The 13146-nt window shown below is 38.7% G+C and overlaps 1 protein-coding gene across 11 annotated transcripts in view; it reads right to left on the bottom strand.

Moving 5' to 3' along the window:
* Positions 1-13146, bottom strand: part of KMT2C (lysine methyltransferase 2C) — a 192889-nt gene that overhangs the window by 77838 nt on the left and 101905 nt on the right. For all 11 annotated transcript variants that reach the window (XM_064638459.1, XM_064638481.1, XM_064638474.1 and 8 more), the window contains 6 exons: positions 9649-9811; positions 8809-8980; positions 5359-5473; positions 4357-4529; positions 3429-3589; positions 852-965 (listed from right to left, as the gene is read on the bottom strand). In XM_064638459.1, the coding sequence (XP_064494529.1) occupies positions 852-965; positions 3429-3589; positions 4357-4529; positions 5359-5473; positions 8809-8980; positions 9649-9811 (898 nt within the window). The remainder of the gene's footprint in view (positions 1-851; positions 966-3428; positions 3590-4356; positions 4530-5358; positions 5474-8808; positions 8981-9648; positions 9812-13146) is intronic.

The following is a 13146-nucleotide window of genomic DNA, read 5'->3' as shown; positions in this document are numbered from 1 at the left end:
TTTCTTTCCAAAATATTTGTCTAGCCTTCCCTTCAACCAAATCAAGCACCTTTCATCCACAACTTTCTTCATCAAGGAGTTCCAGAGTTCTTGTTCCACTCCATAAAGAACCACATTTTTTGCTTTGAATTTGGCTTCTCATATCCTCCTTTGATGGACCCTGATTCTCTTACAGACCACTTAATTTCTATTACACTTCACGTGTGTTTGATAAGATATATTTATTCCTAGAACACAAATGATCAGTTACTGCAACACACCCTGTCTGGAAGAGGTTTTAATTAAACAACTTATCTTTTATTTACAAAAGGTAAAAAAAGAAAATGGGAAATCCTTAAGTAAAGGTACTTGTGGAGTTACAACCATGAAGAATAAACTGGAAAAGAAAAAAAGAAAGAGAACAAAAAAAGAAAAAAGAAAACAAAAAAAAAAATAAAAAAAGCTAAAAATTAAAAAAAAATTAAAAATAAAAACCAAAAAAGCCTTGAAGAGGAAGTGTGAATGACTGTATTTGAACAGCAACAAATCATTGCTTTTTACTATAAAATTCCAGTGTATAGAAGTATTTAAATAGTTTTCCAACTTTTGGAGAAAGCCAGTCCCAACAAAAAAGTAAAACAACTTTCTCCAACACAAATATTCTGAAGAGTACCTCTGCTCTCAGTAACATCCTTCTTCAGCAAGAGTTTATACTCTTGCTTGAGAGCTCAGATAGCAGAACTGTGGCAATATGTCTCCTACTGCTTTCTAGGCACTTTTTCCTCTTAAGTTTATAAAGTACTAGAGACCTTACTGAATGGTACTGAGGAGTTCTGAATTGAATTTTCTCAGAGTGCAAAACCCTTTCTTACCTTCTGGGACATGTCCAACAGCTGATTCCTGATCAGGGCCATCACCAGTAACAGGTTGTTCCTGAAATGTCACATCCTCTCCACCACCTTCCATTTCCATTTCATTTGTACAAGCTGAAGGAGAAGCAAAGAAGTTAATAAAATTGCTATGATGTTTATTCTATTACTTTGGCATCAGTAGTTGCTGTGACTGTTTGACCTTTTGGCTAAAGAGATTGATGTTTAATGATGATAGGAGTTAGGACAAGTCAGGTCAATGAGAAGGTTAGGGACACTACATAGTACTCCTTAAAAATTAAGAACCTTTGACTCATTAACACTGAAGATGTTTTATACTTTTCAGGTGGTGAAACATGTCTGTAAAGCAATTATATACCCCTAATTGTGAAAACATACACTTTTGCATAACCTGAGCAATACAAAAAGGTTTTTTCTTAAATTCCAAGTCTGTTAAATTCAACAGAACTTGTAACATGAAGGCTTCAAATTTTTATACAAATACTACAATGGCTTATGGCATAGATATGAGGTTCCATCTAGTATCAGCACTTGGAACACTGATTTTCAACCTATCTGTTCAACAATATGAAAACTAAATTTTGCCACTTTAGAGCTAGGATATCTTATCTGTCAGTTCCTCCTATTAAATTAATGAATTCGTGTGGAAAAGGCACTATTGAGTGTTTCTTTGGCTGACAGTATCATTGCAGAGCCCAGAAACAGGAAATACTTATTTTTTTTCCTTGTGTAAAAGCTTTTTCAGTTAAGGAAATTCATTAAAATGCATTATACAAACTAGAAGTACGAAAAACAAAATACAGAGCAAGCATTAACTCGAAAGGAACTGATTCTTCATGGATGTTAGCGCAAAAACAGTAAAACAAATATAGCTTTCTGCTTCAAGAAAGTTTCTTTAACTTCAGAAAGACAGAAACTATTAGGTGATGCTACTTTTAGCACCCTAAAAGCTGCTCTCAGACTCTGCCAGCTTTAAAGTGATATTTTAACTTGGAGGAAATGATCATTTAGATTGGCTCCAAATTTGATTTTAAAGTACAGAAGTGCTCTCCTGGGTATAAAACACTGCATGACTGTACTAATGTAATAGCTCCAGATTACTCCTAGTAGCTGAGATGACAGTCCTGTTCTTCCTTGGAGAGAAGAGGATGCTTGTCAATGCTTCTAGTAGCTAGAAATCCTAACAGAGGCATTACTTAGAACTTTAGCCCTTCAGATACACCTGTGACTTATTCAAAAGGGTTTTCAGTAGATTGGGTGTTGTCTCACTGTAATTTTTGGGTTTTTGTTCTAAGCACAGTGCCTGAGAGTCCAACAGCCTCTCCTAATCTTTCAGAAGGGAAAGGAAGATCTTCAAAGGCTGAAGTGGCCACTCTTTCTAACCCAACAGACATTTACCTACTGTCACTGTCCTTCCTCCAGGAGCACCTTTTTCATCATGTCTTTACTGCTCACAAAAGGTAAGCACTTACATACACAGGCTACCATCCAGGAGCATGACTTGTTTACACAAAACATCAGTTTGAACACAAACATTAGAGTTTTGCTGTGGTCCAGCATTTCCCCTTTCCTATCAGAATTTTAGACTTTCAAAAGCACAGACACTTATGCAACAGAGCTATAGATTTCTTTTAACACCAAATCAATGCAAAAGCACTGCTGTTTAAAGGATAAAAAATGCACATGGCAGTTAATCTGTTACATTTTACCTGCTTCTAAATTTAACCACAACTGTACTCCCCCAGGGAAATTCAGCCAGCACGAGCACTGGTGCTGCCCAACAGAGCTCATGGTGTGAAATGCACAACAGCATTTAGTTAAGAGTTCATTGCACAGCTCTTGAGGATGACCCACCAGACTCAGATCAACAGATCCAAGTTCCCTCTGTGCCTCCTTACTGCTACTGAGTAATTTTTTATAAAATACTTGACACTGTTCCACAACTTTCCTTTCCACCTTCTGCTTGATTTGTCCACTTAGACAAGAATCTTTCAGAAATAAGGTGACTAATCATATATTGCTTTGAAAAAGGACACCAAATTAAAAGTTGTTTAGTTAAATATACACCTCTCCCTTGAACACAGTCCAGTTCCTACTGCTGTGTCCTTCCTGGACATAGTGAGGGGCAGGGGCACTATGAGACTGGCAAGTAGCAAGGGAGAAATGGGAGAACTGGATGTCTCCAGGAACATCTACCAGAAGCTTTGTCTGGGAGGTAGACACAAATGAATAAAACAGGCTGTTAAATAAATACATTTATGAACTGTACCATATTAAAAAAAAAAATTAGAGAAGTTTACAGCTACAGTCTGGGAAGCTGGAAGGCTGAGAACCACAATTAAGGTGCTTACTAGCCCACGTTTGTATACAGGATCCTGAAGCCAAATGGAGAAGACAGCTCACCCATGGATTGCTTGAGCAGCCGCTGTTAAATAAAGGAATGGATGAACTCCACAGAGCAGAATATGAGTGGCTGGTTCACAAAAGACTTGTTGAGACAGCTACAGATGCTATATTTGATGTCAGCACTTTGGAACTGTGAAGTTTACATTTGATTACCTGTTATGCTGTCAGGTTCAGGAATGAGTTCAGAAGTGTTCATTACATCACATGACTGAGTGTGATCCCCTTCTCCTTGTCTACAAAGAGTGCAGATGTAGTCTTTCAACTGAGACTCCAATTCACTACCTGGAGATCTGTCACATTCTATGTGAATCCACCTGGGGAGATTAATTTATTGTGACCATGACTTAACAACAAAAACATAAAGCATTATAGTAAAAACCAATTAAAAATAGCACTGTTTCCCAATACAATGGGGAAATAAAGATTTTCAACCAATGCTTTATTATGGAGAATTTAAAAAAAAATAAACATGATACATCAGCATGTCAAGCAGTGAACAAATTTAACATGAAGACCTAAACTGTCCCTAAAACCAACTGGACTCTACAACATGTATAGTAACATCATCATATTGCACAGTAAGATACAATAGCATCGAATATGAAACATAGTTTAAATTCTTAAAATGTAAATAGTGCTATTTTTTAATTTATTTTTTTATTACTGGAATAGCAAAACACATACTTGAAAACATATAAACAAAACCAGAAAAAGCATACTTGAAAATTAAAAAAAAAAAACAAAACAGATCATTGCAAACAACAGCCTTTTAAATGTTAAGATAATGCCTTTTCTAGTCTGCTTCCTCACAAAATAGGTGCAATTTAAGAAGCAGCTGCAGCAGGCAACTGCCAGGTACCCTCAGGTAACTGCCAATTAATACTTATTTGCTGAGATTAAAATAAAGCCACCCACTATTGTTCATTGTATTTAGGGAAGAAGGATCAAGAAGCTGCACAAGATGCTGCAGCACTGTACATCAAACTCAGCACACACCCTTCCCAGAAACATGTCCATGTCACACAGCTCATCATAAGCTCTATGCATTTTAGTACAATTTAACAAAAATTTGGATTCTTACCTTTTGCACATGTGACAATGCAACATATCTTTCTGGAAGTCTTGGAGGCACAGTTTTTCACAGAAAGGACAAGATAAGTTGTCTTGCTGTTGGTAACAACTGTCACATACCAAACAATTATGGTGCCACTGACAACTTGTTCGTGTGCCACACTCAGCACATACTCTACAGTTCTAGAGATCACAAGAATTTAGTTGTTAATTATGATATTTTGCAATTTGATAGAACTGCCATTAACTGACATTTTCCTGTTTTGAGCTAAATGTAATAGTTTTTGTCCTTGGTAACACAAACAAATTATCCAGGATCTGATAACAGCCCATGAAGAACCTGCACAACAGCAAGAAGTTTCCTTGCACTACTCCCTGACTTGAAAGTAGTATTTCTTATGAGACCAAAATTTTTATTGCTAATCTCAGTCATTTTATGTGACTGTCACAAACTGATACAAAATTACATACATCTCATGCATGGGGATTTCCCTTGTTATGCTGAAATCATATTTTTATTATTACTTACACTTACTCAAGAAGTTACTGAAAAAAGCCAACAAATTCATCCTGCCCTCCTCAAATGCAAAGGAACTCGTGAGCTACAGAACTGCTGCTCTAGTAAGCAAGTAGTTGAATATAAAGAGCCTTCAAGTACAGATCACATACACAATTTTACAGGCTTGAGTTTACATTTTAGTTTACAACAGATCATGAGAGCAGCTGTTATCAAGTGAAGGTTATCCATTCCACCTGGATTCTACACTTCTCTTTCCCCCGTGGAGGTTGATTTACTGTCCTACAAAGGCTGCTTCAGCCACTGCACTGACAGCTCCCGTCACGGAGCAGCTGCAGGGCCACAGGATTTACAAACAAGTGGGACTCCTTCAGAAACCACAAGTCATGTTACACAGCAACAGCAGCCCACAATACACCTGGAACAGCGTAATGTGGGTAACAAAGCTTGGGCCCCTGTAAAGACGAGCAAGTGTTCTGAAAGCTTTCCACTTACTTTACATTTCCAACCATTGGTTGGAACGGCGTCCATAACCGGCTGCAGACAGAAAGTGTGGTAGCCTTTGTCACATGTGTCACACACCAGCATCTTGTTGTCTTCCCCAGAATGTCTAAGGAAGGTAGTAAGGGGTTAAAAATTATTCAAGCGAGCCACAACAAAATATCTGCTTAATGAAAAGCCTAAACAGGAAGGTACCCAGCTGAACACATGAAAATAAACAAATACTACTTACAAATAGAGACAATGCCTTCAAATTAATTTTTAAATATGAGCGCAGACCACTATTCATTTATTAAGTGCTGAGCCAGTGCAATCACTCTTCTAGGTATTGGTCCATTCTCATTTACATATGTGTAGGCAGATTTAATGGTCTTTCTGTACTGAAATCAGCTCAGAATCTGCAATATGCGTTTTATTTCTTTCTGAAGAGAGCATCCAATTTTACTTTTTTCTACATTCTGACTGTAATTTTCCCAAAGAAAAAAAGAAGCCATCACCTCTGACTACCAGAGCTTCTACAGTGTCAACCAACATGACTGCAAGAGCAAAACAAACATTAAAGGAAGAGATTTCAATTTTTCTACAGTTGTGTGTTACAGAGCTCCACCACAAATCCCAGTGATAAAATAAATTTGTAGAGAATAAGACAAATAGTTTGGTAATATCTAAAGGCACTGTGTTCTGCCTCAGTTTAAATAAATTAATTCAATAAGTAAGTATGAAACAAGATTTGCCTTGATAAAGCTTCACAGTACATGGCATTACACATACTAGATACTACCTCATTACCTGGGAGACCTGATATTTTAAAAAACACTCTCTTTACATGGAGGTATGATTAAAATGCTTTTCTTCAACAGTGGTAAAAAATTGCCATACTGCATTAATTAATCATAGAATCATAGGATGGTTTGGGTCAGAAGGGACCTTAAAGATCGCCTAGTTCCAATTCCTGTGCCATGGGCAGGGACACCTTCCACTAGACCAGCTTGCTCAGAGTCCCATCCAACCTGGCCTTGGGCACTTCCAGGGATGGAGCAGCCACAACTTCTTTGGGTAACTTGTGCCAGTGTCTCACCACCCTCACAGTAAAAAATTTCTTCTTAATATCTAATCTATCAATATCAATATCAATATCAATCTACCCTTGTTCAATTTAGAGCCATTTCCCCTTGTCCCATCAGTACATGCCCTTGTAAGAAGTCCCTCTCCAGCTCTCTTGTTGTCCCTTTAGGCACTGAAAGATGCTCTAAAATCTCCCCGGAGTCTTCTCTCTCCAGGCTGAAAAATCCCAACTCTCTCAAGTCTGTCTCCATAGCAGAGGTTCTCCAGCACTCTGATCATCTTCGTGGCCTCCTCTGGACTCGCTCCAACAGGTCCAAGTCCTTCTTAGTGGGGACCCCCCGCCGTGCTGGGGACCCCAGAGCTGGAGGCAGCACTGCAGATGGGGTCTCATGAGAGCAGAGGAGGGGGGAGAATCTCCTCCCTCGACCTGCTGGCCACACTGCTTTTGATGCAGCCCAAGACACGGTATTCTGGACTGCAAGTGCCCACTGCCAAATCCCCCAAGTCCTTCTCCTCAGGGCAGCTCTCAAACCATTCCCTGCCCAGCCTGTACTTGTGTTTGGAATTGCCCGAACCACAGTGCAGGACCTTGCACTTGGCCTTGTTGAACTTCATGAGGTTCAGGCCCCCCCCTCTTGAGCCTGTCCATGTCCCTCTGGGTGGCATCCCTTCTCTTCAGCACATTGACTGCACCACACAGCTTGGTGTCGTTGGCAAACCTGCTGAGGGTGCATCGATCCCGCCATTCATGTTGTGACAAAGACATTAAACAGTGACAGTCCCAGTTCCAACCCCTGAGGAACCACACTCATCACTGCTATCCACCCGGATATCCTGTTGTTGATCACAACCCTTTGAGTGTGACCATTGAGCCAAATCCTTATCCACTGAGTGGTCCATATGTCAAATCTATGTCTGTCCAGTTTAGAGACAAGGATGTTGTGTCAAGTGTTTTCCACAAATCCAGACAGCTGACATCAGTTGCTCTTCCCTCATCCACCAGTGCTGTAACCCCATTGCAGAAGGCATCAAATTTGTAAGGCATGATTTGCCCTTGGTGAAGCCATATTGTCTTTCACCAACCACTTACTTATTTTCCATGTGCCTTAGCAGTTTCCAGGAGGATCTGGTCCATGACCTTGATGGCACAGAGGTGAGACTGACTGGCCTGTAGTTCCCTGGGTCTTCCTTATTTCGCTTTGTAAAAATGGGGGCTACATTTCCCTTTTTCCAGCCAGTGGGAACTTCACTAGACCAGCATGACTTCTCAAATACGATGGATACCTCAGGACCCACGGATATATCTCATCAGGTCCCATGGACTGGGTTTGAAAACATCAAATTTTCTTCTACTTTTCCACTAGAGAGAAGGTGTGCTAGCAGCTGCTGTAATTATCCTGTACAACACTTTTAGGGATACCTTTTCGAACGTGTTTCTTTATTTTAACTTCATTGCTGGCATTTGCTACCCCCTGTCTGTGACCAGGGAACAATCTTCTTTGAATTGGGTTCAGCGAATGACAGCAAATACCAAGTGTTCTGCTTGGAAAACAGCAAATCACTGACTGATCAGGAACAGGAGGCAGTAGTAAAGTGGGGTTTTTTCCCTCATACTGTCCCAGCTGATCTGACTAAAGCTGAACAAAACTCCTATTTCTTTTTCAGTAAGTCCTAAAAAAAAACCCAAAAAACCAAAACTAAGCAAGCAGAAGAACCCTGCAGTGTCCATCAGATTAAGTTATAAGAGAACAAAGGTAAAGTGGTCAGAATTTTCTAAGTGAACCCTCACAGTACTTCAGCAATTGAGTTTCATTGTCTCAGTATTTGTCCGGTACAAATACTCAATCACAGTCACTTGTGTCGGTTTTTTTTCTTTGCTCAACTAAGCCATGGTTTTGTTTCCATAATGACTCATTATCTGCCTCTGAAAGACATTATGAAGTAGGAGAGGGCCTAATGCAGGAGACCTACCCAGTCTGTAGGCACATGCAGGGCTGAGTAAGAGCACAGGCTCCCAGATTGTAAAGGCACTACATTAAAATAATTTATTTGGTAAATTTGAGAAAAATCCTCCTGTATAAAAGGAGGAAAAAGTCAGAAGGTTTTGCTGCTCTCCAGAGCCTGCCAAGATAATGGTAACTTTGGGAGTACAATGTATAGGATTTTAAGCTCAGCTTTTAGAAGACAATTTCCAATGCAGGGGTTTGTTCAGCTACATAATATAATATAACAGACAGAGTTGGGCAAATAATCCACAAATTTTGAAAAAAACCCAACAACTAAACACTGAATAAAACGGATATTTTAAAATGAAATAAAATAAAATGAAGCACAGAAATCTCACACTGTCCTCCTCCACATCCTTTAAGTCTCACTTACTTGCAGTTCTGGCACACTTTGCAATCAGGACACTGCCAACCTGCTCTTTTTAAAGGTGTAACTTGTATGTCCAGGCACATCCCATGATAGTGCTGGCCACAGGTAGTACAAAAAAGTTGATCTAAGAGGTCTCCAGGGCTGTCACACACTGCACAATTTGCGTCTTCTTTTGCTACAAAGAAATTATTTTTTCAATTATTATTTCTTTCAAAATTATGAACAATTCAATGAACCCAAGAAATTCTTCAGTAGTTCTCATGCATACAAAACTTGATCGTTCTTAGGAAATGCAAATTTAATTAATATTTTTAATAGCTACTACTTTAATTCAGTTTTCTCAACTAATCTTCTCATAACGAAAGTACGTTCTTTTTAAACCTTAACGAAGTTTGACAAAAAGAAACAGTTTTATTCTCCTTCAGGTAAAACTGAGAGCTTTAGGACCAGTTCCTCTTTGGAACATGTGCGAAATAAAGCTCCTAACATATCTAAATCTATTATTTAGCCAAAGTGTTTGGAAGAAGGTTGCTCTAACTTGAATTAGGACAAGTGAGCAAGTCTATCAATTGCAACTAAAACCTGACAGAAGACAAGATTTACCAGTAAACCCTTCCCATGTTCTGTCAGTAAAAGAACAGTATTTTGCTGTGCAGCACTGCTGGTCTTTAAAAACAGGGGAGGATGAACTTACATCTTTCTCATACCTGAACACACATGAATTCTTGGGTACACAAACTGTGAAAACGGGTCTAAAAAAATGTGGCCTAAAGCTGATCCTACCACAGAGCGGGTTTCACAAAACCCAGTACTAATTGTGTCACTTGAACAGTGGGTACTTACATCTTTCAGGAGCCTGATCAATGTGGTCTGGACAAAGGAGGGACAAATTACTGAAATCCTGAAATGTGCCTGCTCCAGCAGCACAGGGGTAATGGTACATCTGGGTACATTTCTCTTCACAGCATTTGATAGTGGCTCCAAGGTGCTTACAAAATGCACATCGCTGAAACACAAACAGGACAAGTCGTTCAAAAACTACTTTTTCTTGCCTTTTTTTCAGCCATATCTGTTCCCCTGCATCTTTTAACAAACACCTAAGAAGGCAGGGAATTCTGAGAAGAGGGAAACTAATGAATGGTGCTTCCAAGTGGCACTCCTAGATCTTTCCAACTTAAATGAAACCCACCCTAAATGCACTCTGATGACCATGATTCTTCTTGTCACAGAAAAAATTTTGTCCTATGTTATCTAACCAGTAATGAGGGTTGGAGACTTATTCTGAGAACAAAGGCAGATGACACCATGCTGTCAATAGGTTATGACTAAAAACCACACAGCTCTGTAAGCTGTAATGTAAAACCATAGACACAGTAACCAGAAATGCAAATGGAAATGAAGTATGATGTTCCCCCCAAAATCTTACTGACATTATACTATTCTCTCTAGGATGATAATGCTTTACATAACCTCACAATTTCTTCGCATCTTGCCTTTCAAGGCTACACAAATATCACCAACAAACTTTGAGAAGTCATAAATAAGCATGATTATTATTAGAGACCAGAGAAATAATTTCTCAGAAAGAACAATGTAAAAATCCTCCAGTTCTCTAGTCAAGAGGGAACATAGTCTATCAGTCTGCTTGTAAAATATCACCCACACCTTTCTGATTCAGTTAATCAGTCTTGTTTCTTTCTCAGATTCATTACAGTCCCTGAAGCACTCTAACATGCTTTTGCACTTTTTCACCAAGGCAACAACACTTTTTAAAGCACAGCACCGTAAGATTTTGAGTAAATTAAAAAGAACAGGTCAGTGGCTCACAGGAAGGCATACATAATAAACTTCAACAACTGCTCTCAGGGACTCTAGTTTTTCATAATAAAAATATAATACTATCACTGGTATGTTTGATTACTAGCTCAAGTGTCAAGTAGCATCCAAATACGAACATAAACAAAATCAAAGAAAAGTTATGTACTGCATATGCTTGCTTCTTAGAATACAGACAATATTTATTACCATAATTCTTTTCTGTTTCAAAGCCTGGCATGAAATTAGGCATGAAATAGTGCTACTAACAAGTCCACAGACATCAAAATCAGCCCATATGAAAATACAAATCACAAAGCTGCCTGTGTCAACAGCTACACTGATATTCTTAAAACCAGATGAAATGAACATCTTCAGCAAAATATCTGCCTGCACCACAACTCATGGACAAGAGACAGAAAAAATATTGTATGCTAAACACAACTGCAGTGTAAAAAGATAAAATGCTCTGGCACAGAAATTAAAGCGGGTCACCAAGGACAGCCACTGCCACACTTCTGTGCTACAATGCTTAGTCTGGTCTTCTGATCTGCAAGATATCTCACCCCTACCCATGTGTCTAACACCTACTAACCACATGGAAAAGGTGTATTCTGTTACTTTACTGGTTGAAATGCAGAGGAGAGGAGGGGGGACAAGATAACCAAGTAATAACATGGGGCTCCTGAGGCAGGTTGAAGGCAACAGCAACAGTAATTACATTTAAGGACTGCCAACAAAACCAAAGTCCTGCAAGAAACTCATTTTAGGAAATGGTACCTTCAGTAAACACTGTAAAAGGTAAATCCTGAACTTTGATGTGAAATAATGAAAATACAGCGCAAAGCCTCCAACTTCACGAGTCACAGCCACACACGAAGCAGCAAAAACCCCACTGCCCTATTTTGCAGTTAACAAACATTCCAACAGCCTGTGGAGATGGACCAGGTTATAGCTGAGACCCAACTCGTACAGGCCACACTTTTTTCAAACATTTTACTCAGTACAAAAAAAAAAAAAAAAAAGGGAACTTGTGAGGGGCTAAGATCCAAAATATGTACCTCAAAAAAGTATTCAATGACACTTTGTTGGATCCCATTACTAACCCTTAATAACTATCTAATCGGGAAAGAAAATTATGAAAGAACTGCAAGCACTCAAAGAATCCAACATTTATTAAAAGCTGGGAATAATGGTCTATATAGCAATATAAATGGCATTTTTAAACATCACATCTGTTTTTCAAAACCACCAATCAACCACGGTATGTAGCAAATATAAAATCAGAATTATATATATACCTTTTCCCAAATGCTATATGACTAAATGATGAAATTATTAGAAATGAGTAAACTACAGGATTACCACAAAGCCTTGAAAAATGTTGATGTTGATTTAAGGAACCACATAAAGACTCTGGAAGAAAAATGGAAGCCCGAATTATATGTAATTGAACCCTTCAAACCCATCTGCTAAACTGCACTGGCAATGAAAAGCATTTGGCAGATAACTAAAAAACACACTTTGAAAACAATGTGGTATATATCATCTGAAGCAAATAAAAAGCAAAGAATATCAACATTTGCTGAATTTATAAGAGAGATAAAGCAGTCTGAAGAAACTAATGCCCAAAGGGATTTTTTTGGCAACAGATGTTGATGAGAAGACTGACTTTTCCAGCTCTAGAAGCCAACACTCTTCTGAAGTCAGGCCCCATGCAATGGCCCCCAAAGAACAGCAAAAGTATATTAAATTAAAAAAAAATTAAAAAAAAATTAAAAGCTCTGCTAAATAAACTCAGTAACGAATAAACGGCACCAGGACAGAAGGAGGTGGAATGAAGGAATAAATCCTTTTGCCCATGAGATGCAAGTGTCCTTATCACACTGTATGGGGACAGTAACAGAGCCAGGGACAGTCTGGAGTCTCCAGTTTCATTAGTATGACCACAAAACAAGGTGTTATGTGGAGGGGGTGGAAGCTGGATCCGAGTATTCAGTGGGCAGGTATAGGAAAACGGAAAGTTGTGAAAGCAAGACAGACACTGTTTTGTTCCTGGATCAAACAATTTTACAGTCCTGTTCTACAGGGAAAAAAATACTTTACAAGGTGTCAGAAAGCTAGAAAGATAGTTCATTATTTATTCATAGTACATTCAAGGAAATAATTGTCACTAAAGCAGAGCCAGCAGACTATTTTCCTAATCAAAAAGTCCTTCAGTGGCTACCTACAACTGTTCCCTTCTGGAAGCTCACCCATAGCAAGAAAGGTCTGAACCCATCCATACTTCTGTTAGTTCTTATTATTGTAATTTCCATCTTATAAAACTGTCCACTCCCCCTTCCTTTTCATTTTTTTCTTTTACATAGGAACTAATTTTTAGAAGCAAATAGCTATGCAGTCTTTCAAATTTAATTTTAAAATTCCCTTTGTTCACCAACCCCATTGGAACAAATACGACATTTTTATACAAATACAGTGAGAGGAAGAACTAAGTGAACCAACAGAAAACATCAGAAAACCAGG

Source organism: Pseudopipra pipra, chromosome 1 (assembly GCF_036250125.1).
Source record: "Pseudopipra pipra isolate bDixPip1 chromosome 1, bDixPip1.hap1, whole genome shotgun sequence".
Classification (NCBI taxonomy): domain Eukaryota; kingdom Metazoa; phylum Chordata; class Aves; order Passeriformes; family Pipridae; genus Pseudopipra; species Pseudopipra pipra.
The sequence above is the reverse complement of the archived record's forward strand: the minus strand, read 5'-3'. Positions and strand labels throughout refer to the sequence as shown.